Raw genomic sequence first — 27318 nt, forward strand, 5'->3', positions numbered from 1 at the left:
GATTAGGAAGATGTATTCTTGAAATTGTTTATATTCATCTGGCATTAGCAACAGTATTTAGGCCTGACCTGACTTTATTCCAGTAAGAATAAAATCTGGCCAAATACTTAAGATGTTTTTCCAAACGTTGGTATGTGTTAAAGTCTTACCAAACTATTAAAACCTCAGGACTTCAACCAATTCATTTTAATCACGGTATGGCCTAAAGTTGAAGTATTTTATAAAAGCTAAACAATGCCAAATGCATTTGACTGAGATCAAAAACCAAATCTATTTGTTCTCTTTCATCTTCAGTGTTCCATTTCCTAGGAGTGTGACCTTAGTCAAACATCTATTAAAGTTTGCTTTTGATCTTACTCCCTTTAAAAAAAAAAGAAAAAAGGGAAAAAAAAAAGAAAAAAGTCAATCTTTAAAATTTTCTCCCAGAGACAATCACACTATTGTGTTTTAATGTTCCAGTAGCGTGTGAGTAAATAGGATTCTCTGATGTATGTGATAGAGCAGTGGCTAAATGGGACAATCATTTTTGTGTCAGAGACAAGAATCAAAAGGAAGCATTCTTCAGAAGCTGTTAACTGGAAAAATCCCCCCCAGGTCAGTGGAAACACATTCACTGGTCAATGTGCTGCATTTTTGGGTCCTTTGATGAAAATGCCTTGTAATTTGATAACAGGTAGCTGTTCATTTGTAATACAATTTTCTCTTCACCAGTCAAAGCTGCCTAGTGATTAATCAGTAAAAAGGTTAATTTTCTTCTCAGGTATGAGCAGTTTGTGGATTTTTGAAAGAAATAAGGACAAATCATTTATTTGCTGAATAGCATATAAATATGTTTCTTGGTCATCTGTAAGTTCCTTCACGTTAGGGGAGCCTGTCTCACACCCACTTTTCAGCCTGACTGAAGTGAGTCGGCCTAAAAATATACAGAGGAATAAAATTACAGTTAAGATTTATATTTAAAATTGTGAACTGGTCAAGTACTAGTTATTAAACCTAGTCTTATCAGTGTAGTGCTGCTGTTAGGGAAATGTCAATTAAAGGATGTAGTAGATAAATACTGAAAAGATTTATTTCAAAGAAATATCTATAGAAGAAGCAGAATTTGTCTTTTTAATAAACTTTAAATTGACAGAGGTTTCACATATTAAACTTCTAAACCCAGAGCTAAATGCTTACTGGGAATGCATTGAAATATTGCCTAGATAAGTTTATAGTAATATATAATACTCAACCTATCAGTGTGGGAAAAGGCCTTAAAGTAGAATTAAACCTCTCAGCTCTAAAAAGATAGCTGCAAAAAGCACAGTATTAATATTGAGAATTGGTTGAGGACTGAAGAGTATAATAATTATAATGCTTGCAAGGGGTTAGTTATATAATGTAGAATTCTGGAAAAGCAAGATGAATAGAAACCTGCAGTATTTTTCTGAATTGGATAAAAAAATTTCAGTACATCTTGGACATAATTTGTATTAAATATAGTTTTATTTTTAAAGTGCATTTAATTAATTTCCATTACAAAAATCTTGAGAATCTATTTTAAAATCTGAACATACTTTGACTACTGAAATAATTGCACAAAACCTGAGCTAAAAATGTTTGTTGCCATAGTTCTAGAAGAAATGAAACTGCTATACTGATGCAAACTCAGGAGTAAGGACCAGTGGAGTTTATCTGTAAAGATTTGCAAGGGCAAAAAGAATATTTGCATAATTTTAGATTACTCAGTGTTTCAATTCAGTGACTAAATTATTCCTCTCCTCCTTGAGCCTGCATTTGGCTTGGAGACTGCAAGTTAATTCAGCTTGACCAATGAGTAGAGACACATCCTTTAAGATTTTAAAAATGGTGTAGTTCATCTTCTACGTGTTATTTTTATTCACCACCTGGAACAAGAAAATAAGCTTCCAGTCGGTGTCTCAGCTTTGAAAAATGTTCTTTGCCTTGCATAGCGTAAAATGGAAATAGCTATTCTGGCATAACTTCATAAACAAAGGCGATATCAACCTATTGGGACTAAATTACTTGTCTCCCCTGTTATTTGGGTGAGTAAATGTGCCTGAGTAAGCTTCAGCAAAACTATATGAAAGTAACTTAAGAAGAGAGAGATCAGAAACAATCAGAGGTAAAAAATGCTCAAGAAATGAAAGTTAAGGTACCCCCTCCTGTGATTGTGTTCCCCACACTCTGGCCGTGTGATCAATAGTCATTAATTTGTGCCCCAGAGGAAGACAGGGCTCGTTGTGTTTCTTCACCTGTTGTCTACACATAGCTCCAAGTTAAATCTGATTTTCTCCAGCCCCTGGGCTACCTCCTCATTTTCCCTTTGCAGTGTTGGAAATTCACGTATCCATCACCTACTCACAGAGGTGCCCAAAGCACCAGCTCAGCTCTGCCCCGAGGACAGGGCTGTTCCAGCCTCAGAAATTTGCTGTGGAAATTGGAGAGTTACAAAAAAGCTTGTCCTTCCTCTGGTATGATCCTTGGAATGCTGTCTATACCCTGCTGAAACAGAACTGAAATTACCTAAAATATCTCATTTCCTTCTCAAAAAGAACTGCATGGCATCGACGTGCCACAGCACACCATGAATGCCAGCTCACCACAGAATCCTTAGAACAACCAGTTCTGGGGAAAGGGGCTTCCTAGCAAAAGCTACACTCCTGAGGACTGTGTGAAGCATCAGGCTGGAACTGGTTTGGATGAATTTGGTTTTCCACTCTCTTAATTGAAAAGCAAAACAGAAGCTCAAGACATCTTGTTATGTCAGAAGTGGCTAAAGAGGCAGTAGGAGTAGGTGGAGTCATCATTTGAAGAGGTAGAGCCCCAAAGTCTAGTCCTTGCTCCCACAAGTATTACTTTTATTTTACATTGAATAATTAAACGAATATTCATTTGGGAATCAACAGAAAATTAATATCAAGAAAATTAATATCAAGTTTCTGCACTATGTTCCACATCTTTTGTCAGCTTGGTGATAATTCAAATGTGATAGGTTCTACTTCAAGCTGGAGAACACCTAACACCATCCCCAAATGTTTTTCACCGGGTATAAGTTGCGGTACTTCAAATGATCTGAAAGCACTAATATTTTGCTTTAACTCAACAGCCAGAATTGGGTAAGTGGTTTTAAGTCTCAGAAGAATATTCCAGGAATTTCTGTTCCTGAGTGAGGTGGCTTTCAAACTTTAGTCTTTTGAGGTTGCGTTAATTAAATACCATTTGGAGAGGAGTGCCTGGGCTCCCTCTTTTCATTGCTGAAGTTATTGTGCTTCAAATAAGCCTAATATTTCTGTGGGTTTTTGAAGTGGCCACAGATTTCTCAGCCTTAGGTAACTCAGAGCAGCGGTAGCTGTGTCGTCATAGCATTCAGTTTCTGTTCTGGCAGAAAAGTTGCCTGTGTGGAAGAATTACCATGGAGGGAATGATGCTACAAAGCTGTGTAAATAGAGCTTGGCTCTGATTTTGCCATCTGAGGTAGATCTAGTTGCCACCCCAAGTGATGGTCTATTCTAAGTAAGTTTGGTTTCATCTGAAAAACTGTAGCACGATGAAAACTCAGTATTCACTTAAAATCCTTGAAAGACACCGTTTTAAAATTGTGGTTTGAGACAGCTGGGATGTAGCTGAGCTGTGCCATCCCATACAAAACAAATATTTGTATGGTGTTTTCCAGTCACAAGAAGGAAGTAGCTTGAAATCACTCCCAAAGATATCCTTATTCTCAGAAGACCTTCCAGCCCAATTAATTTTACAAACTCGAGAGATTTGTGCCAGCTCCAGATAAGCTTTCAGACTTTTTGGTACTTAGCTGAAAGCACCTCCAGAAACTTTTACAGTCACTCCTTCATTACCAGTTACAGACAAGTGCTTTAAATGCCCAAAATTGATTTAATGGGAAAGGAATAAGCACGGAGAAAAAAATAACAGCAGCTAATTCTAATTTCGGGTGGCAGCACATGCACCATGGCAGAGTTCTGTGATTATAGTGAAGTTACAGAATGTCTGTGGTGAACACAAGGACTGTTAAGTTTAATATATTGATAACATAATTTTAGGTTCCCAGGAATCCAAGCATATTCTAATCCAAGGGTAACAAAGTCCTGCAATCAGAAGCAAATGCTGATGATGACACAACTGCATTCTTCCCCTGTGGCTTCTGAATATTTAGCACTTTGGGGTTAATATTTTTTCCCTGTAAATGGAATTTATTTGATATGTTTGCCTCAGGTAATTTAACGTATTTCTGGTTTAGTTTTTAATTTTTCAAGTCCTTATCTCAAAGAATTGCAGTCTTTAGTCTATGACAGCATTATGAAAGTGGATAGTTTGAGAGTTTGTATGATTATGAGCATTAGTTTAACTTGTCTTATCCTTACTGGCATCAGAGTCCTAATGAATGAATTTGTCACTCTTTTGATGTAGGAAAACACTGTTTAAAAACATCCCATATTATAAGTTTACATTTTATGTTGAAAATTTTCAATGACATGACTAAAATTGCATCAGATATGCTCTGGAGATCATCCAAGTTATAAAATGATTGTGATTTTTTCCATGATAATTCAAGGGCTGCTGCGTGTGCTTCCATCTCCTGAAACCTGTAGATCAAAAGTGGGGTGGTCAGTCAATCAAATACACAGAAGAAGGTAAAGGTCACAGTAGTGCTACTAAAAGTATTACGCATTAAAACTCTGACAAATCATTCTCATGACATGGATTGTAAAAAAGAGCAGAAAATGTCACAAAATTAATCAATTCTCAGGAGACACACTGGAAGAATGAAGGCATGGAAAAGTAATGTAACCCTCTCAGTGCTTTTGGTAGTTCTGATTTTTCTGTGTCCCTCCAACAGGGGAAGCTGCAATTTTGTTTGACAGAAGGCTCCCTTTTTGGGGAGGAAGTCATCTATCCAATATGCATATCAGCTTGAATACGAGTGCTCATCTTACAGATTTAGGCACAAATTTGGGATTAAAATTTCTTTATTTCGAACTTTGAGCCCCTTGGGTCTAGACGAGAAGTCTGGCAGCTCTTTGGTCATCATCTCCTCATGTGGGTGGAGGATAGGAAATATCTCAGGTACAGGGACTTGATGGAAGATGTTCACGTTAAAAATGTTTCCAGTCTCTCAGATGGATGTTGGGGAGGATAAGATTAAAACAGAGGTTGTAGCTGGTGTGAGAAGCCTAAATAATAGAGGCAGACATGGGATGAAAGCATCTGGAAAGCAAACTCTCCCGGTGTTTAAAGTGAACACCCAGATTTGTAAGTAGCAGGACTTTTGCTACTGTCTAAATATGTGTGAAATTAGAGAATGAAAACCTGTTACTTCTGTGGAATATTCCACAGAGTGGCAGGGATGTTTTGATGTTTAAAGGTTTTAATCTTGTTTATGTTCATGTGAATTTCTGCATGAAATCATATTTTAAAAATAAAATAAGGTGAGCAAGCACACCACGTTAAACAGAAATTGCCAGGATTGCAAAATCAGGCCGTCAGAAATTCAGGAACATTTGTGCAAAGCTGATTCTCATCCCTTGAGCATTTGCCAAAGTCTTTAAATTACATTATCACTGTTGTTTTCCCCAGCATCACTGCCTGGGTGGTGATAGAGCATCAGCTGACCTGTGGGGGAAGCGAGGTTGTGTGATGAAGAGACCTGTCTGTGGGTCTGTCCCTATCTATCTGCTGCAGAAGGGGAAGTTACGTAGGGAATATTCAGGGACTGCACAAAGGCAGAGAATCAAGTCTCTCAGGAAAAGACTGCAACAGTTTCGAGCTGACTGGAGCTTCTCTGTGGAGGATTAATTCCTCACAATCCCTGAAAAACATGCATAATATCTGTTTGGATTTTTTTCCCCCAACAGGATTCTTTTGCCACAGTGTTTTTTGTTTGTTTGTTTGTGGTTTTGTTTTGGTTTTTTGTTTTATTTTTTTGGTGTTCTGTTTTTGTTTTTTTTTTTTTATAAAGCTGAGCACCATCCCCTGCCTGCAGTGCCCAGTTCCTTATTGAGTTCCTTCCCTGGATCTCTCAGATGATTCACCTGGATGGATTACTGTGACCAATCCTCAGTGGCACCAGGGCATCTTTGAACAGCCACTGGAAACATAACATGCACTAGAGCTAAAACTTTCCTACATTTCCAGTTGAGCCAGTTTACAAAACTGAAAAGAATCTGCAATAGTAAGACAAATTAGTTTGGACCTGTCTCCAAACTGCTTTAACACTTTGGGCATTTTACTGTTCCTATTCAAGAACTTGGTGTCACTGTCCTTGGTGTAGTAGCTGGTTTTGCCTCCCTGTTTATCACTAAACAAGGATGGTTCATTTCAGCTGCAGGGAAGCCTTCACTTTCTAACTTGATTTTTAAAATTATTAAGTAAATTTTCATAGACGTTCTGAAGGTGTACATTATATGTATTCCACTTTTATTAATTTTATTACAGTGAGCACATCCTTTCCAGTCTTCCAAAGCCTGATTTGTTGGATGCTTCAGGATTGTTTCCATTGTTTGCAATATGGTCTCTCAGATTAACATTTCATCCTACCAGATATTTCATCGTTGCTGTTTTAGCACGTCGTGCTTGACCCATGGCAGCTTTGAATGCAAATAACAAACAAGCTGATGCACAATGCTTGGCTGTTAAACTGAAATAATATGGCAAGGCTAAACTGGGTTTCATTTTTCCTTTTGAATATTATTAATTGCAAAGTGTTGACTGTTAATTTAATTAAATGTTTTGTTTTAATATAAAACCATTTTTCAGTTCACTGACTCACCGTTTCATTTAATTAATTGCAAACCTCAAGATTTGATTACTCATAGTTCTCCTTTAGTTAATTTACTTGTTCACAGTTTTGACAGAAAAGCTTTCAAACTAATATGAAGGAGGGGCACAGTCTGACTAATCAGGAAACTGGAAAAAATAGCTGTAGCAGGAGTAGGAGATTAGCAGATACTCAGGGTCACCTGAAAAAGCTCAGAGTCTTGTATTCACCATCAAAATCTAATTTTCAGTGACTGGATATTAGTTAAATGTGGAGGGTTCACTTGCATGCAAGACATTGTAGGTACCTCAATGAGGGAATGGAATTGGGGTTTGGATTTTATGTCTCCAGGAAGGTATTTGCTAATGAGTAACTTGTGATGTTATTGGGGCAAGAGGCACTGTCCCCTTGTCACCTGATTCAGCACTGCCCTGTAATGGGGGACTGGCTCTGAGGGGGACATTGCAAATGGCCTGGAGTTGTTGTGATCTTTGGACCATGCAGTAGAAATGCTGCTTTTGTTGAAATAGTTCTTCAGGTTTCCCAGAGGAGTAACCTTCAGTAGTCTGTCTGTCTGTGTAGGGGATGTTTGAGTAAACTGTTAATCGGAGACTTTATTGGGATGCAGGCAAGGGATGGAGAAGCCTCTCTGGTGGTACCCTTAGAGGTACCACAGGGGCTGTGGCTGTGGGAGCAGAGGATGTGCTCAGTGGGTCCAGGTGCAGCCAGAGCCTCACAGAACATTCGGGTCTGTTCCATCTCCAACACCCCGTAAGCCCTGAGTTCTCCCTGAGCGATGCCATTGCCACGTTGAGTCAGCTGAGTATGGCCCTCATTTGCATCCAGCTCCCTTATTTGAGAACTGTTTGGTTCTTAGGCCTGTTTTAACTGTGGCTCAGAACACAATTGCAGAATTTTGCTTCCATGCAGCCTGTGCCTGAAGTGTGCTGGTTTGTGTGTCCTTGAGGGGTTATTCCAGGGCTGAGCTGGTGTGTTGTGCAGCAGAGTTCTGCAGACTCGTCAGAGTACGCAGCGTCCTGACCAAAGTCATGGGATGAAGATTACTAATGGCAGCTGGTTGTTCTGCCATATGCAGGGTGGTGCAGGTGTACCTGACCACCACAAGCTGTTATGCAATTGTAATCAAGATTCATGTGCAGCAGCTGACCCTGAACTCTGCTCCCAGATTTCGGCGTGGGTGCGGCCGTGTCCCTCTCAGAGATCCCACCAGCTCTCCAAGGAGCTGCTGCGTTCCAGCCAAGGCAGCTGGGGGGTTCTGGGCTGCTGGTGGCAGGTCTGCACAGAAACCATTTCAGCTGTGCTGAGTCTCATCCTGTGTTGTTGTTGCATTTAAAGGCTGTACGTGTTTGATAATAAACGGGCCACAGTTTATTTCCTGGGCGTTCAGTGATTGATCACAGCTGGCAGAAGATAGCTGAAGGAAGGAAAATTTTCAAGTGTAAATGGAGAGGAAAAACCAGAAGCTTTGAAGTATGTGATCCAGCATGTGGGTTTTCCTAGTGATCCTTTCATTTTGGAGGGAAGCAGAGGGATAGATGTATACGTTACAGCAGCTTCCCAGGACATATTTCAAAGTGAGGTGCTCTCAGTGAGATCCTGCTGCTGATAATGGTTCATCTGAGAGGATGGAAATGATTCTTCACAGTTCCTTGTAGATCCTTAGATAAGTCAGTTGAAGAATAGCCCTCTTGGCCACAGCTAGCCTGAGCTGAGTCAATTAAAGAAGGGAGTTTTATTAATAGTTAAATTAAGTAATAGCTTCAGTAACGTTAGCCACGGCAGTCCCTTAATTAAAGACCATGCCAATGGGTGATTTGCTGCACGTTTTCTTCCATCATTTCAATCAGTGGCACCCCCTTACTGCTGAAACTATTTCCTTTAGCCTCAATTTTATTATCTTTCAGAAGTGCTGAAGAATTAGTGCGTTGTTATTACAGTGCCTCATGCAGTCACATTTTGGGGCTTTTACTGCTATCAGAGTTCATGTAAGAAATCGTATAGACTGGGGAGTGAGGTGAGTGAGGGCATAAAGGCCTTGCTGACACTGAGCTTAGGGATAGTCTTGGCTGGATCTGCTTCAAGGCTGTGCAGGATCTTCAGTGCTCTCTACACTCGGACTGTGCTTTACTCTTTAAACTTTTAATGCTGAAGTGGAGTGACTTTGGTGTGGCAGATGGCACTGCACAGTTTTCTGATCCATCACTGTGTTTTGGCTGGTGTCCTTATGGCAGCTGTGTCTGGTTAGGGAGCTCAGAAATGCCTGACAATAATTACCTTTAATTTCTGCAGGCGGCAGCGTGGTGGTTTTGGGACTGTGTTTATTATTTTCTGTTTGTTCCTTGGTACCCTTTCTGCCTTTGTTACGCTTCTGTACAACTGTTCAGAAGGTTTTTGGGGATTTTTGTTGTTGTTGGGGTTTTGTTTTTGGTTTTGTGGTTTGTTTGTTTGGTTTTTTCTCCTTTTTTAAATACAAAGCCCTGTATAATTTTTTCTCATCTTTTCTCTGTACATTTTACTGAAGATATGAATTTATATTCCCTGTCTGTCTCCTTATGAGTAGTTTCTTTACTATTTTGTGTAATTAAACTAATGAAATTTTATGACTTATAGTCCATACCAAGAACCTGTATAAATACTGATCCCAATGAAAATCCTTACTGGGATATTGGTTCCTCTGTACATACCTGGGTACATGGAAGTGATAAAATGGCATAATAGAGAACTCCCTGCTCAGACCTATATTTTCGTAGCCATCAAAAGGAATGTGAATTTTTTTGCAAATTAGATTAGAAGTATAAAGTAAAAAGAGGTTGCTGTGGGTGAGTACAAGTTCTGAAGATGTTTTAGTGATGGCTGTGCCTCAAAACTTGGAATTGGTTGGGTGAGGAGGAAAAGGCAGGAAAGCAGACAGGAGCCTGGAAATCCTGAAGGCAGTAAATTCCTCAGAAGAGTTGGTGTGATTCTTGGTTTTCTTGAACTTCCTGAAAATCATGTGAAATTCACTCAGAGAGCAATCCCACTTCCTTTCCCTAGGAAAAAAAGTGGAAGTTTATAGACTATTTCATCTTCTCCAGAAACTGTGTGAGGAGTTTTATCATTGAAGATTTATTCTGTGATGGATTAAGTGTGAGTGATGTCAGAAAGAGAATTTGCAAAAACAGGAGTTTAAACATCAGCATTTTATATCTGCTGGATTAAAAAAACCTGTAGAATTTGCAGAAGAACTCTGCAGGCTGTAAAAAAAAATTAAAACAAAAAGTGAGTATTGTTACAGTGTAGTGACCTTCTGTATGAAGTGATTAAATGACCTAAAGACAAAATTATTGATGACGTTTTCTGGACTCACATTTTTGTATTTAGTGTGTATTAATAACAAAATCAACTTTTGTGAAGCCCATTAAAGGAGTAGCAGAGCTAATCTGAGTGTCAGATTGAGCTGCTTTTAGGAGACTGTTTTAATGGATGGATGGATGGATAGGATGTGAACATTTTGAATTCCCTTTAATGGGTGTCTAATCTGTCAGTAGCAGGTTATTTCATTGTGGTTGGATGTGTGATATCTTTGTGGGCACACAAACAAAATTCCTGGGTTTTTGGGGAATGCAGTTCAGTGATTTTGTGGAACCATGCCATGCTATACAGGAGGAAGCCAGTAAACTCATTAATCCATATCTGAATGAATAAACAATCATACCTGTGGAGATCTTTTTGGTTATGTGGTCGCATTCCCTGAATTTTCATGCAGGGTAGATGAATTCAGAGAAGGGATTTTCAGTCACATCTTGCTCAGAGTCAAAGCAATTTGATACTGTGTGGAAGAAAATCAGACCTTCTACTTACTGACCAATTCAAAACGATAAAAAACTTTGCTCTTATGAAAAAAAGATACTGTGAATCTAAATAAAACTAATTATGATAATTATGGAGACCTGTAGCCTGACATTGCTCTATTTCTTCTCTTTTACTACTGGAAATAATTTAGTTTTTAGTCACTTGAAAATCTTCTAACAATAACCACCCTTAATTCTGGTCTTAATGGTCTCTTAAAAGTGGGATTGAGTTTGTACTTAGCCATATTGTATTTTTTTACACATTTTTAGTGTAATGTTTTCCTGTAACAATAATGTTAGTCTAAACCAAGAGACTTCTGAAAAAACCAAAATAGTATTTGGATATATAATGTAATAGTAGAGCATTGATTGCTCCATGTTAATTGGCTTTGAACTGTTGAAATTAGGAAATACTGTATCTTACTGTGTGTGTGGAAATTCTGTAGCAGCTAAATAAGTCAACCAGAAAGTGATCAAAGTGACAAGGTGATCAAAGTGACAGGAAATTATATTTAAAAGTATAATCAAAAGGGATACCATTAAATAAATATTTCTTTATGTTAAAAAGAAACATAAACATGAAAGAATTTTTTTTTTCTTTTAAATCCTTGGAACGGTGTATTGACTTTAAAATAAAGGTAGTGTTCAGGATAGCGTTACATAACTGGACTAAGAATGTGCAGCGAATTTATGTGACTTTTTCCTCCTGAAAGGAGAGGCTTTATTCAGACTTTTCAGTGCCACATTGTATGGTGTGATAACTGCATTTCATTTATTTGTATTTTGCAGGTCTGACAGCGGCTGCCATGGCAGAGGCCATGAAGCTGCAGAAAATGAAACTCATGGCAATGAACAGCCTCCATGGAAGTGGGAGTCAGAATGGAACCGAGTCAGAGAACGAAGAGCTCAATTCTAATGCAGGTGAGGGATGCTCTGAGCACCTGGCCTTGTGCTTGGGAAACAGGATCAAAAATCTGTCTCAAATTCTTGTGCTCTTTTATTTTGTAAGCTCTGCTCTGCCTGTGTCAAATCAAAGTTCCTGCACCCCTTCATCCAGTGTCCCTCCAGTTTTACTCCTAACAAGTCTCTTCCTATTGGTGAAGCTTTGCTTTCCTTATGTTACAGTGCAGATGTTTTAAACCGTCCCTTAAATATATTTGTAGCAACAAAAGATTTCTCTATTGGCAATAGCAGAGTTATTTCCAGAGTTTTCCTGTAAACATTGGAAAATTTCCAAAGCATCAGGTTGTTGTAATTCTTTCTTAGTTCCACAGTTCACTGGAGAAAGGTAAAGTAGGGAGTGCTAAATCACCAACTTTCTGGCTTTCCTGCTCTTTGTTCTTTCCTTGGATAGATATTTGCAAAGCACAGCTGTGAAGGAGAGTTGTGATGAACCTTTGCTGTGGCCTGACTGGGTCTCCTTGGGTGGAAGGCCCTGACACCAAACACGTGTTCAGGCTGTACCTTATAATCAATAATGTAAATTTGAATGAAATTCCCCAAGTCCCAGCTCCCCAGGAACAGGGTTCAGAGGTGAAGTCAGAAATGCATCCTGTGAAGAGGAAATCTTTGTTTATTCTGAAGCCCTTTTCAGGTGAACAGAAGAGATTTTTACTTGGACAGTGAGAGAACCTGGAGCAAGTCAGGTCCCTTTTGTCTCTGATGCCTGTCACAATAAGGGCAGTCTCCCTTGGTCTCACTTTTTTTTGGCACAGATGATGCTATGATACTCTACCATTCGTGGTTGGTGTTCGTTATCAGTTGAAGAGGCACTGTGTGATTCCCTGTCACATCCCGCTCTCCCATCGGCATTCCCGCGTCTCCGAAGGCAGAGCCTGCCTGGTGTGTAGTGTGTACCCATCGTGCCATCAGAATGGTAATTTATTAGACCAATAAAGCAGCAGCTGGGAGGTCTTAGACTCATTTTCTAAAGGAATAACTTTGAATTCGTGACAAATTAGGCACAAAGCAGTCTTTCCAAAAGTGGTATTGCCTTTTGCTAATTTTGTGTACTCATCTGTATTGAAGAAATCTGGCTTCTACCTCATGCATTAAACCTTTCCCCAGCTTTCTGTTCTGCAGGATGGGTATTTCTTATTCCCTCTCAGACCCTAATCAATTAGTGCATATTGAATTCAGAAAAAAAGCACTGGAAAAGCATATTTAGCTTATATGACTCGATATATACTTACTGTTGTATGTAGTTCAGAGTGAATTCTGAATTTTCACTGAGTGCTAAGAAATAGGACTGAAGATAGATAGAATTCCTACAGAAGAGCAAGGAAGCTTCACACAGAAAAGATGTAGCATTGGTATTAGGGACTTAAAAGCTGCTGTACAAAAGTTTGCTGATTTCAGTGTTCATGGTTTTGTGTGTTACCTGATACAGCAAAATTTGTGCCCTTCATGTGGGGAGAATCTGCATTAATGTGATTATTTTAGGTTTTGAGAGTTTTTTTGAGGAACTCTCATACCATCCTTTGGACAGTGATCAGGGGTGTTCATGTTACTGGGGAGCTCTCTGTGCTTTTCAGCAATTCACTGAGCTCTTCAACCAGCTCAATACCAGCTCAAGTATTTGGAGAAATCCCCACTGACTTTCTCTGAAGCTGCAGTGGGGCCCAAGGGTAAGGGTATGGGAGCAGTTATGTAAAGATCTTTTCTCAATTCTTTCCCCTTTACATTGCCTAGTTCAGTAAAATTGCCAAGAGGAAATTTGTTGGCTCAAGTATCAGTGTTGCTTTGCAGACAGAGAAAGTAATCCTTATCAGAAATAACTAATACTAATCATACTAAAAATCACACTTTTTCCTCTTTTTAGTATCCTGAGTGCCAGCATTAGGATCATTTTGGTAATGTGTGGGTTGGAGGGTCATATTTTGAAGATTTGCATTAGGCAGGTACAGCAGGATGTGGCAAAAAGGAAAACCAACATGAAAGGGATGTGAAAGTTGACTATAAATTTCACCATAGAAAATAACTAAGGGATTATCAAACATTCACTGCAGAAAACCCCTCGGGGTCTGAGGTGGGGCATGAAGAGAGTGGGAATTTCATTTAGAAGTTCATACACACGTTGTAACTTTGATCCGCTGTGAAGGGAACACCAGGACAATTCTGTGTGCATGAAACCTTCACCAACTGTTTGTTTTGCTCTAGACTTACAGTTTAAATGCCTATTAAAAACAAAATGGGGATGTGAAATGAGAAAGAAAATTGAATTTTGGAATTTTTTTTTACTAAGAAGAGGTAAAAAGGAACAGAGCAAAGGAGTCAGAAGCCTCATAAGTGAGAAAAACATTTTATTTTAGGGGAGAGACCTACAGTTTCTTTGATTTGAGGTTGTGTTTAATAGCTTCTGTAATGGCTGCAACATGACTCTGCATCTAGATTTCAGCATGAATAACAACCTGTTCGTGTTTCATTTAGCTCCAAATGAGAAATTCTGTCTTTTATTGTTTTAGGAAATTAGTCTGTGTACTATTGCTCCTGGAACTTTATAATTAATCACTAAAGGTTATGGCTGTGGAGAGTTTGTGGGAAATAGATGTCTGAATGATTATAATTGTAGCTGTCAAATCAGAAATATAGTTATATGGAGCGGAGGACCTTTTGCTTCCTTTGGTTTTTTTTCTTTTTACTGTAACAAAGACTTGAAGGGTTGTGCAGTTTTACTTAAAAAAAAATCCAAACAACAAAACAGCCATAGAGGTTGTTAATTTTTTACCTTAGTGCTACGTGTTGACTTCTTACAACGCAAATAATATTTCACTTTAGGATACATGCCTTCCCCCTCATCCCATAGTCTGGTAGATGAGTGGAATGCTCTCTTTTTTGCTGTTGTTTATTATGAATTAAAAATGTAATTGAACAGCATTAACTCCTGAAGCTTTATTGCCAGATTTTTTTGGAAGTGTGTCATTATATACAGGCTGGTAGTATAATAAAAAAATTGTTGAGAATGTCTTGGCATATTCATTTCAACCTCCATCTGTATCTGTTGAACTCAGTATGAAATAATTTTGGATGTGCTTCTTGTTATTACCTACACTGTCACTTTTATAGTTTCTTCCTCTGTGTGTGAACCTCTGATGATGGAAATTCTTCTAGAATTTCTCTGTCTGAAGTCAGAATTCGTGCTGTCCATTTAAAATCTGAACTCTAACTCAGTCTAACACAATCACTGCCTAATTCTTTAGATATTATATTGTCCTCTAGGAAATTACAGGTGTGGAATTGAATCTTACAAGTGTGTCTGTGGAAGTGGGGAGTAAATGTGCCACTTCTTTCCCTCCTGGACTACCTACCTCCTTTTTGTGATGTTACAATAATCTCAGTAATGACGGAGTTTGGTGCTGGAATATTCTAAATAATATAAAAATGCTACAAGAGATAATACTGAAACTACGGGGGAAATTTTCCCCCCAAAATTAATTTGCACTTCAGTTTTTTAATTGAAGTAATGCCTTAGTTCACAGTGCTGTGAAGAATGTGAAGAATGTTGTTATACATTTGAGCATTGATGTCCTCCTTCCATTCTCCCTGCAGAAGAGAAAGAGATTTTTTTGCACCTTCCTACTCATCATATGAAGTGTTGAAGCAGAACTTCTCAGGCAGCTGAAAATCTCCTCTTTAAGCTGGCACTGTAGGTTCTCTGGCCCCACAGTCCAGCTGAGCTGTGCTGGCTGTTCCTGCTGGCTTTGGATCCCTCTCCGTTTTCTTGTAGGATCCTGGAGAGAAGGTTGAATTTAGAGAACCCAGGTGGTTTGGGACATAGATGGATGTGGGAGAAATTCGTCCCTCTGAAATCTCGAATTCTAAGTTGGACATAAATCTTGCATGATCCTGTTCCTTGTTTTTTGGCTACTCCAAGGGAGTTCTTGGAGATGAGGCAGTTTTGTGGTGATGTTGCCCTGAGTGCAGAAGTTTGCCATAGCTAAGGCTGATAACACATGGCAGGAGTGATGTGGCCTCTCCTGTTCCACTTGGGAAGTGAGTAAGATCGGGAGTGAGCAGCTGGCAGCTGCCTCCAGGTATTCTGGAGTGTGTGTGCAGCTCTCAAAGCCCAGCCACGTAATCAATTCTGTTGTTCTATAGAAATGAGAGACACAAAACAAAACCTCTCTGGTTGCGCAAGAAGTGTTTATAAAGATCACCTCTTTCATCATCATGCAATGCTAGAATTGGGTGAAGTGTATTCTGGAAATTACTGTATAATTGCCTAGGGAAACTTGAAACTTATTTGAAATCAGAGCTTTTATTTTTAATAGCAGGGCAGCAGGTAATTTGTACAAGCGTGTGGTAGGATAGGTTGCAAAATACAGAGTTGGTGACGCTACCTGGACATCCTTTAAGCTGCACGAGCAGGGCAGGATCAGTGCACGGCAGTCGTGACAGCAGCTGTTTGTACAGAACCTCCCAGCAAAGAATAAAGCAGGTATTTCCTTCTGGTGGCTTTTGGAGTTACCATGCATGATTTAAGAAATGTGTTTTGCTTTCCCCAGAGAGATATCAAACAGTACTAAGTGTTTCAGTGGTATTTCCTTAGGAAGTCAAAATGTTATTCTGCATGTAGAGTCTTGTTGCCTAATTTCCAGACAAGGAGCTAAGTTAGGCAGAAAAGAAAGGAAAAACACCCGAGCTTTTGGCATATGAGGATCAGAGAAAAAGCTCTCCGTAGGAAAAAAAAGTGTTATCTTTTTATCCTTCTTTCCCTTCAGTACCTGCCATGCAGTTTTCTCACAAATGCAAACATCCTTCACAATCTGTTTAAAAAACCACAAATACATCACTCGGAGGAATATTTAAGGAACCATCAGGAGGGAAAAAACTCATTGGTTTAATGGAATGCTGTCAAGGAAAATCAGCATCACAAACGACACAGGGGCAGAATTGATACTTTTGCACTGACATGTTAAAAGAAAATCCCATGCATTATTTAGAAAACCCAGAAATCTGTCAGCTGTATGATTGCCGAGTTAGCAGAAGCAGGAGGATGCTGCTCAAGTTGAAAAGAAACGCGTAGGCACAGATCCATATTGTAACCTTTCATGTTCTCCACCCACCACGAATACCCAGCTATTACACGGTCAGCATTTTTGAGTTTTTCTCTTTTAAAATTTTCAAGTGCTTGGAAAGTCAAAAGAGGTAGGGCTTTTCTTCTCAAAAGCAGGATGCCGAGGCTGTTATTTTATTGTGAGAGTAAAAATGACAAGACCAGAGAATGTGATTTTTTTAATCCTTGAGTACCATGTAGATAGCATGAAGTCGTTTTTCCTGGTGTTAAAGCAAGTATTTTTGTGTTACTTGAGCAGAGAGTTATTTTTTAGTAGTTAATAATTTTATTTAACACAAAACATGCAGTCAAAAACTACTATTAATATCTTTATCATCACTAGTGAAGCATACATTTAATTTTTTTACATTATTCTTTGGCCAGGAGGGATTTACGTGTCTTGAAGTAAGAGAGGATTTAATGTTTTGGGGAGGATTTAATTTTTTGTGTTGTCTCATCTGAAAACTAGACTTGTTTGACTCCAGCCCTTGCAGATATATTAAAACATTTTATCCTAAAAGTTGAGCCCTTTGTGCTGTGTGATGCCTGAAGGAAATTCACGTAGTGATGAAACTCAGCAGCTTTCAGGATGTGCTTCCATACATAACCTGGGGGGTGGTTTCTTGGAAGTTTCTTGAACCCACTTGCAAGTGAAGGCAAAGAAGTTGTAACTTTTGTTTTTCATTGGAAATGGAGTGGAGGAACTAAAACGCTCATGTGACACTGGGGCTTTAAAAAGAATTTCAGGAGGCTTTCATGAACCTCTGTTTCAGTGAAGTGAAGTGAATTTCTTATCTACAAACTATTTCAAGGTCCCATTTTAGCTCGATTCTTAAGCAGTTACCTATGTGAATAATTTAGCTGTCTTTTTTAAAGTATTCATTTAACCATGAACATAAATACTGTGTAGTAAATGTATATGATGATTCACACATACATGTTTTTAGTCAGCTGTATTTGCATATTTGGATTGACTGACACTCAACTCTGAGAAATATGAAGTAGCTCTGGTGTAGTTTTAAAACTAATAATGGAAATACAACTGCAGATGAGTTCTGAAAACTAAAATCTCTGTGCTCTTCCATGTAACTCTGAGGCATCTTTTTCAGTGAGAGGAATTCTGTTTCAGATTTTTGATGCTTATCTTACACATGATGAAATTAACTGTGTTTATATAACATCATGAGCTAATGTAAACTGTTTTAAAGATCAAGCAAATGTAGCTTTTATCTTACATAGAATTCTTTTTAGAAAAGTTTTTATTAACTGTTTAGGCTCTGGGTTATATGAATGCTTTTTTGAGTAGGTAATTCTCAAGGGTATATTTTAAATGGGTTTCTGACAATTAGATACTAAATGTTCATAAATGAAGAATATATATGCTTGTGTAAATTTATATTTCTGCAGTTAAACATATCACATAATCTGCTTCCTTGTATATTTTGGCTGCTATATTATTTGAAGTCAGAGAACTGTTGTCCCTTTTTTCCAGGGCTTGAAGAACTTTTCTGTCTTTATTAAGAAAAAAAAAATTCTTTACAACGATTTCTAACTTTTGCTGGAACAAATATAATGTACAAAATCAAGATTCATATCTGTTAAAAAAAACTTGCTGATGCCAAATCCAATCCCTCTGGGTGCACACAGTGCAATCATAAACAACCTCTCCAGATTCTTGCCATATCTGCTCTCAGAACTAAGTGCAGCACAAGATAAACTAATGACAAAATGCAAATGGTATGGCTAAACGGCATGGAATTGAGAGCTTTCACATGTCTATCACCTTTCAGATCCTTTACAAATTTATAGTCTTAGAGTGCAGAGGTCTAAATCTTCAAAGCTTGAAAAACAGAGGTGCAGCATGAACTAATCTTCATTTTTTTCCCCTATCTTCTTACAGCAGCACTAATGGAAATGTATTTTGTTTAATGACTCTGAAATCCTGTTTGTAATTAGATGTGGGAATTGGTCTTACTTTGTAACAGATGATACTGGAATAATAATATGAGAGATGCTACGCTGAGACCACTATCCTCCTAAATCTATATCATTTTTCATTTTATTGACAGGAAATGTGTTCCTGGAACAAAGAGATTGATTTTAAAGAGTGGAAAAATAATGTCTAGTAAAAAATCAAATGAAAACATTTTAGCATTACTTTAAGTGTATCACAAGTGTATGTTAACCCTTTAACTTTGTTTTTAATTGTAGTAAACATTCTTCCTAAAATTGTTGCTTTGCCACTGATAAAATCTTTGAGTGAATGCACCAAAAGGCAGGGAACTTTAATTAATGACAGGGTGCATACAATTAAAATGCATATCATATTTCAGAAGGATTATTCAAAAGAATTAATTCTGTCGCTTAAAACACTTTTACAGTCGTAAATGAAGTAATTAGGAGTGGGCACAGAAGATGTGAGTGCGGGCTGAGCTCACACAGTCCCTGCAGAGTATTACTCGTCTTTACTGTGTCTTGATGTCATAAATCATTTTGGCCACTGTAGAGCCAAGGCTACATCTTTTCCTTGGTGATAATTCTCACTTTTGTTGGTTGGAGCTGAATTTCGTGGTCAGCATCAACCTGCTGAAGGAATGAGGTTCGTTTAAAGTGTACCCTGTTCTGACAAGGTCTCGTGTTCCTCTGCAAGGCACAGAACTGCCATAGCACTGTGGGGAGTGAGACTTACCAGAAATGCACCAAATTTAGGACTTTCCATATAAATTTGTATGGAGACCAATATAGATTAGATGCCCTGCACTTTCAAAGGAAAAAAATCATTCCAGTTTGGACATTTTAGTAGGGCTGTGTGACTGCTGAAGGACACGGTGTGAAGAGGCTGTCCCGCCCTCTGGGCAGGAGGAGGATGAGCCACCTCTGCCTTCCTGGTTGGTGCTTAGTGAGAAAGGGAAGGCAAAAGAAAAGTCTGGTCCACCTCTGAAAGGTATTTTGAATTCTGTGTTAAAATGTCCTTGGTTAAAAGCGAAAGCAGCCCTGGGAGCAGGAACCATGACCTGGTGATCGGCTGAGCTCTGGCAACTGGGCATGCCAGAGATGCTCGGTGATTTGCAGGTTTTCCACAGTGCTACCAAAGAACAAGAACAGTGAATTACCATATGTCAAACACATACTTTTAATTTTTTTTCAGGTCCTTATATGTCTTCTTGTTTCCACAAAATCTCATCTGCTGATCATTTTACACAAAGTAACGTGTTTTAAACTCTGTGGTGCAAGAGGATATTTAACCAATGTTTAATTTCCCATTGCAGAGTCTAAGGAATCCTGTACATAAAGAATTCCAGTATGTCAGAAAAAGCAAGTATTAGCCATAGTTGCCTTTGTTAATACTAGTGAGTCAACTTCAGTCTCACCTTAATGATATTTTAACAATAGAAGGTACTTTAATATTGTAATTATATTGTAAAATCTGGAACATTCTTGTTCTTGTTAAGGCATATATAAGTTAGGATGAAAACTGGCATATTACCTTTGATGTGGGCCACATGCTGAGAGTCCCCCAAAGGATGTCATTGATAGTGATACAGCTGCCAACAGCAGGAGTCTCATGAATTACAATTTTAATCAGATTTTTAAAAAAAGTCCCCTAACGTACAGTTAATTTATGTTTGAGGCAAGAAATGTTTGTGGTGTGATTATTTGGAATATTTTTTCACTTAAAGACATAGAATAAATCCCCCCCCTCAAAAAAAAAAAATTTAATAACGTGGGTTTTTAGTTAAGGATTCAGCACTAGATTTGTGCTGAGTGCCCTGAGCTGACATTTCTGCAGCTGAGATTCGGTAGCAGTTTTCCTTGCAACAGTTGGTGCTGTTGAAATGTCTGGCTGATTTGTGAATTTGATGAGACAGAAGTCACCGTGGTCTCCAGTAATTCTGCCTTTCCTTGCACCCACAGAGTACAAGGCATCCCTCAGTGCTGGAGTAGGGGCTGTGTGGGTAAGCAGGACATACACGGATCACAACCTTCCTCCTTTTTATAGAATACCTTGGCTCTCTGGAGCAGTCAGATTCAAGTTTTGTTTTCCTTTAATGAAGTTTTGATCCATGAGAAAATGAGGATTATGCATTTATTTCTGTGATTTTAAAGTAAGCATCTGACAGTTTTGCATAATAGGTTATGCTTTCTGCTCCATATTCTGTTTAAAAAAAGCTGGAATCCAAAGCTGTGAGTGACATTTTGGTAGAATTTTAGCAAGTACAGTCATTAGCAAATTAAAAATAGATACAGGTGGGTAGTCTGTGTTTTTAACTCCTTTAAAAAAAATTCAACCCCTAACTGTATACAAGAGCAGCAGTTTATCAGATCCTTCTTGTTGCAATTAGGAAAGACAAGCAACGTTGTCTCAGACCAAGATTAAATGTACCTTTATCACCAGAGCCTTTAATTTCCAAATTAATTTTCTCAAATTAAATTCTTATTCTTAATTTATTAGAAGGTTAAATTAAATTATTAGGATCACCAAAAAGTATTAAAAATAGGTTCATTTAGCCATGGAGAAGAAAATATTGTTGGCACCGTATAATTCAAGCTACTAATTTGTCCGTAATCTAAAGGAAAAATGCATGGATTTCTAATGTGCAGGTTTCAAGTGCCATCTTAATATGTTCATTGTTTTTGAAATTTAACCAATATTATGTTATCTGATAACTAACTAATATGTATTTTAGTTTGTGTTAGTTTTTACAGACACATGTTTAATTTTGGGAGGCACAGTAGCAGCACTGTATGGTTTCAGAACCAGCAGTATTTTCTCAGTCTGTGATGTTTTCTTGAAGAGAAGAGTAGGTAAGGCTTCACCTGAGCCATTCTTGCAGCTGAAGGAGATTCCATGGTGTGGGACAGTGATGCTGTGTTTGGGTGAACACTCCAGGCTGTACCTGCTGTGGGGGGATCCCGTTGCACACACCTGGCTCAGGTGAAGTCAGTTCAGTGGTGGCAGGGTGAGCTTAGGATGGGCTCTTCTACCCTGCAGGGTGGCTCTACCTCTGGATCTGGTCTCTGTATGGCAGTTTGTGGTATTTAGGGTCATAGGAAAGCAGCACTTCAGGCTTGTTTCCTTATTCCCCACTCAGCGGTGCAGGAACTCTGCCAGCCTCCTGTCTGGCTGACACTTGTCCAGCTTAATGCTGGAAGTTTTATAGGCTTGCTTATCATGGCCATTTTTCCTGAAGTTTTCCCTAAATCTTCCTTGTTAAAGTCTTTCCTTCTTGTCCTATGTATACAGAGAACAGTTTATTCTGTTTTATTACTGAACATGTTTTTTATCTAGTGCACACTATTAGTGAGTCTCCTGTCTGTTGTCCCTTCCTTCCAGTAAACAACCTGCTCTTCTCAACATGACTCATGCTGAGGATTCTCCCATTCCCTGGTCAGCTCTCCCTGCACTGCTCTGGCCTCTTTCCAGGGGATTCAGATCCTCCTGGATCCCAAGCCCAGGCAGTGCCTCGGTCAAGGCCATGCCAGAGCTCTGTGCACAAATGTGGAACAGAGACAGAGAATTTCTCCCAGTTGTACACACAGTGATCTTGCATTAATGTGTGCAGCTTACTCTCCTGGCATTTCCTGGAAGGAGGATCCTGCTGACCTGTGTTCACCTGCAGTCTGCTATAGCCTCTAGATGATGTTTTAGTTATTATTTACTTATTTTATTTACACAGGCAGTCAAACCCCATTCTGAGTTTGTAAGAAGACTCCAGTCTTTCATCTACCCTCACCCGATTTTCATGGTAATCTCTCTTACACCTTCACAAAAATTTAGATAATTTCTAATACAGATCCAGAGTTTTGGATAGGTTGGTTAATTTAGCTGTGTATGCAGGATAGAGACTCTCACCTGCCCTTGAGTGTGAAACATTTTGTTCAGTTGAGTTTGGCCATTTTATGGTTCATTCTTCTGTGCTCATTGACTGAAGGTTCATTCTGAAGGTAAATTAAAATTGATGGCTGAAACTGAAAATCAGCATTTCCTGTCTAGATGCTGTGCATTTTTTAAGCTGTACACAGCCATCTGCAATTAATGCTCTTTGTTGTATATCTTCTGTATTTACAATATATTTGACAATAAAACCTTTTTTGACATTTAATCAGTAGCAGAGTTGTTCCACTCTCATTATATATTCATGAACTTTATCACCAAGACAAGACATAAATGTTGAGCTTCCCTTTAAGATCAGACAGGCATTGATATTTAAAACATTGAAAATTGGAGGGGTTCTGTGACTGTTCTACATTTGTACAATGTAAAAATGAGAACAGATTCTTTGTAAGAGGATGCTCAGGCTGCTTTAAGGATGGAGACAATGAAACTTTGGGACTAGTGAAACTATGTAAGAGCTGTATATTCAGTTACTGATGTCGTGGGACATCAGAGACTGCTTTTTCCCCTTTTCCTGTAAATTGTGACTTATCATGTTTCAAATGGAAATTGGAAACGTAGTAGGAAGAAGTGTCTTGCAAGTTCCTGTGGATCTGCTTGTTGATTGACTGTCTCTAAAAATTTGATGTGAAGGGGATTTTGGCATTTCATCCTTGAGAAATATTCCCCCTCATTTACAGTACCTCTTCTATTTTTCTGGATTTTGACAAAACAGATATTTTTTGGAAGTTTGGTCCAACTTTATTGCCTTTCTCTGTAAAATTCTAAATCCAGGAAGAAAAGTCCTTTAGAAAACACCAGAGTAGTATGAGTAAGATTTTTCATTTCATTTTTTAAACACCAAGCATATCTGGGTGTATCTTTTACGTTAAACAACATTTCTGTGTCAGTGAGAGATTGAACTTTCGTACAAAAATATTATTGAAACAAAAGGGAATTTGCATGACAGTTATATTCTGGAGGATAATCTCTATTGGGCCTCTCTGAATTTAAACTCAGGAATCCTGTCAGTAAAAGAAATATTTGCATTGTCCTACTGCTCACAACTGATACTGATTTTCTCTCCAACTAACTAACAGCTCTTCTTTCTTTTCTGCCTTTAATAATTACAGCCCAAACCCTGCCCTTGTGCTATGTAAATGGAAAATCCAAGTCATCAGATAGCAGTGAATCTTCAGTTTGGATTAAAAAAAAGTATTTTATTTATTAGATGCAGTTATGGCACTGAAATAAATGGTTGATGGAGTTATGCAACATCTCACCTTCAGAATTTAATCATCTACAAATGCAATTTATTTTTCATAAGCTCCTTCCCTTTTAATATGATTCATTAAATTTTTTTCCTATTTTTTGTTCATCTATTTTGGATGGAGACTCCAGGCATTTATTTCTCCTTTTCCTTAATGTTTGGTGTGGTTGATGTAAAAATATTTTTATATAGTGCTCATATTATTTAAATAATTTCCTATTATTTATAATTACTTTATATATAAATAGATGTTATATAATTATATAACATATGAATATATTATATATTTATTATTCTATATAAGTAAGTATTTTTCCATATTTAACTAATTTCATATTTAAAAGTTTGAAGTCCCCAGGGAGGTTGTGAACTCCCCATCCCTGAAAATGTCCAAGGCCAGGTTGGACGGGGCTTGGAGCAACCAGGTCTAGTGGAAGGTGTCCCTGCCCATGGCAGGGAGTGGAACTGGATGAGCTTTAAGATCCCTTCCAACCCAAACCATTCTGTGATTCCATAATTCTATAGAATTCCATAATTCTGTATTATTTGAAGCACATGAGGTATGTGACAATAGCCTAGAAAATTGCCTCACAGCTCCTCCATTTTTAGTTGTCTTAACTGTATACATGCAATAACTTCTAATTCAATTAAGAGCAGCAATATTCTGCATTAGCCCCTGTGTCAGAATCCATGCAGTATACTATAAAAAAGTCATTGGTTTGGTAATATCAATTTAACAAGTTTTAGCTCATTAACCTTGACACCAGCAGTGCTGGAGAGAGGAACCTTTTGATATTGTTGTTCTCAGCATATACCAGGGAGCTCTGAAAATCTGTTGAAATCCGTGGCTATTACCCCTGATCATCAGTTATGGCTCTGTGGTGGCTCTTCTGGGCAAATGCCCCATAATAAACCACAAATTACAGCTTTTCAAGTCAACTTAAAAAATGGTGGTTTCAGTTATACAGCATCTCACCTTCAAAATTTAATCATCTACGAATTACAGAAATACTTCTTGAGCTACTGCTTTTTGCTTTCTGGGTTAACTTTTGAGAAATCACAGTTATAAAGTGGTTGGTTCAGCTTTAGAAATGTGCTGAGTAGTTGGGCAAACGTCTGTAAAACCAGAGCTGCCTCTGCAAACACTGGTTTTCTTTCTAAAGGGGATCTTGCATTATTTGACATTTGTGAAAACCTGTTAGAATTATATGTGAAACGCATAGTGCCATTTCCTGTGGCAAATGTGTGTTATTTTACATTTATGTTAAACCACATATAGGCACATTTCTACATGTATATGTATGAATGTATCTCAGTGTATTTGAAATAAGAACTACAAATCAGGCTGCAGATTTGTGCCTTCTAATTTGGAGGTTTGTAGTCTGACCATGTTCACTTTGGATTTAAATATCTTTCAAAGTATTCAAGCTTGATTACTTGGCCTCACCTGAATAATGTAACTTAAAACTAAGGCTTATATCTGGGTAGCTGTCTTTGTATTATGGCTGAAAAAAATCTATCACTTCTAAGATGATTTTTAGAGAAAAATGTGTATTGCAGAAGTTTCAAAGGTTTTTTGACCAGTATTTTTAAAAGCTGGCACAACTTATAAAGTGGAGGTTCAGCTGCAAAAGTGTGGGGCTTTAAAGAACCCATATTTCAGGGGGATCATGCTCTGGGGTTGTTGCTTCACCAAATACATGCACAGAGGATATTTACAGACTGTGACACCAAACAGAGGTAGCAAAAGTATCATGAGTTGTGGAACGACCTCTGTGTGGCTCTGAAGGAGGCAGGATCCTTCCTCCTTTTGGTCAAAGCCCCAAGCCAGCACCAGGCTCTGTTCCACTGGGAATACCAAGCTGTGTGCTGGACCCACAGACGGAACCATGGATGTGCTGGCACAAAGGGCATCCCTTCAAAAAACCTCCGCAGTGAGTATGACCCTCTTTATTCTTTCTCTTTAAACTGAAAGCTGCCTAGAATCTCAGAAGTGAAAAACTGATCTTCAAGCTTCCCAAACTAAAGAGCTTTGGGAAGAGTGTATTTGTCATTATGTTTAATTTGCACATACCTCACCAAAGAAAAGGCCAGGGGAGCCAGGCCGAGAACACAGCTGTACAGGCAGCTCAACTAATTGCCTCGCCATCCTCAACCTCATTTATCTTCATTTCTTCCCAATTATACCAAATTATCAATAGTCTCTGTTGCATCAGAGCCTTAATCCCCTTTATTCAGGCGGCATTAGATAGTGGCAGATGAATTCTTGGAGGGAGTCAGGGTAAACAGCCATGAAATGCCACCTCTGGCAGATGGCATTGCTCACAAGAAATGTGACAAAACATTTGGAATTTGTTACTAGGCATTGGTATGAGAAGGCAAGCTGTCAATATTTTTTTAAATGATAATCAAGGTGGTGCATACTTATACCACAAGCTGAAATGAATCCTGTCCAAAACCTCAAGCTTAGTTGAGTTCAGCTTGGCACTCGTGCTATTCCATTTTGTTGCAGAAGCTTCTCACTTTTTCTTCTTAAGAAATACTTTCACTTTATCTGATATTATTATCAACATTTTAGTAATGTTTGTTCTGATAGAAGTGGTTATTTATAGTCAGAAAGAAATATTAATTTGAAGACACAGAGTATCCTTAAATTTAGGATGTATTTTCTTGAATGGCTTATTTACCACCGTTGGTCATTTCTAGGGGTTTGATCCTACTCCTTAGAGCAGCCAGTGCAAAAACTCTGAACTGATATTCCTTGAGGAGAATTGCAGTAGAAATGAGATGAGAGCACCCAAGAGCTGGGCTTGCTGAACGAGAGAAATGTTCTGAAAGTCAAAGATGGATTAAACATGTAAGATGTCCAAGTGCTGTGGCAGGAGTTTATTCAGATATTACTGTGAGCAAAATTGAAAGTGGTTGTTAAAGGAAGTACAGAGTTGGCTGCTAACGTGGTTCAAGGGGGTTTTGTGTGTTATTTTTAGACTGGCATTAACTAAAACACTGCAGATGTCACTGCTGACCTTTTATGTGAATTGGGTTTACTCACAGGCTCTCCTGGTTTTGGCAGCATTCTAAACATTTTGGAAGTCAGTAATACTTAGTGCAAGGGATCAAATGCCAGGTATAAAAAATGGAGCACCTTCAGAATTAGGATGGACCCTCCCAGCGTGCCCCACCCTGACACAGCTTGTGGGAACTGTGCAAGTGTCTGCACTTACTGATTCTTGGTGGAAACTTGTGCTGTGGAAGTAAATGGCATTGCAGAGCTATCACAGTCATTCAGCTGCAGCATAAAAGGTTGTTGAGCATCCCTTTGGCAACCTCTCATTGCCTAGTAAAATCTCCAATGACTTTGGTGCAGATGCTGGAGGTTTGGAAGATTTTCCAGGTGTGTATGTAAAAGACCACAGACTTTATTTAATTTTTTTCAAGCCATGCTTTATGTTATATGGAGCTCTTTTTGAGGTGTTTTTGAAAGGATTACATAAT

The 27318-nt window shown here is 38.4% G+C and overlaps 1 protein-coding gene across 5 annotated transcripts in view; it reads left to right on the top strand.

Moving 5' to 3' along the window:
* Positions 1-27318, top strand: part of DACH2 (dachshund family transcription factor 2) — a 243779-nt gene that overhangs the window by 147514 nt on the left and 68947 nt on the right. For all 5 annotated transcript variants that reach the window (XM_050310301.1, XM_050310302.1, XM_050310305.1 and 2 more), the window contains exon 3: positions 11413-11544. In XM_050310301.1, the coding sequence (XP_050166258.1) occupies positions 11413-11544 (132 nt within the window). The remainder of the gene's footprint in view (positions 1-11412; positions 11545-27318) is intronic.

This window comes from Myiozetetes cayanensis, unplaced genomic scaffold (assembly GCF_022539395.1).
Source record: "Myiozetetes cayanensis isolate MyiCay16 unplaced genomic scaffold, myiCay2020 scf15, whole genome shotgun sequence".
Lineage (NCBI taxonomy): Eukaryota > Metazoa > Chordata > Aves > Passeriformes > Tyrannidae > Myiozetetes > Myiozetetes cayanensis.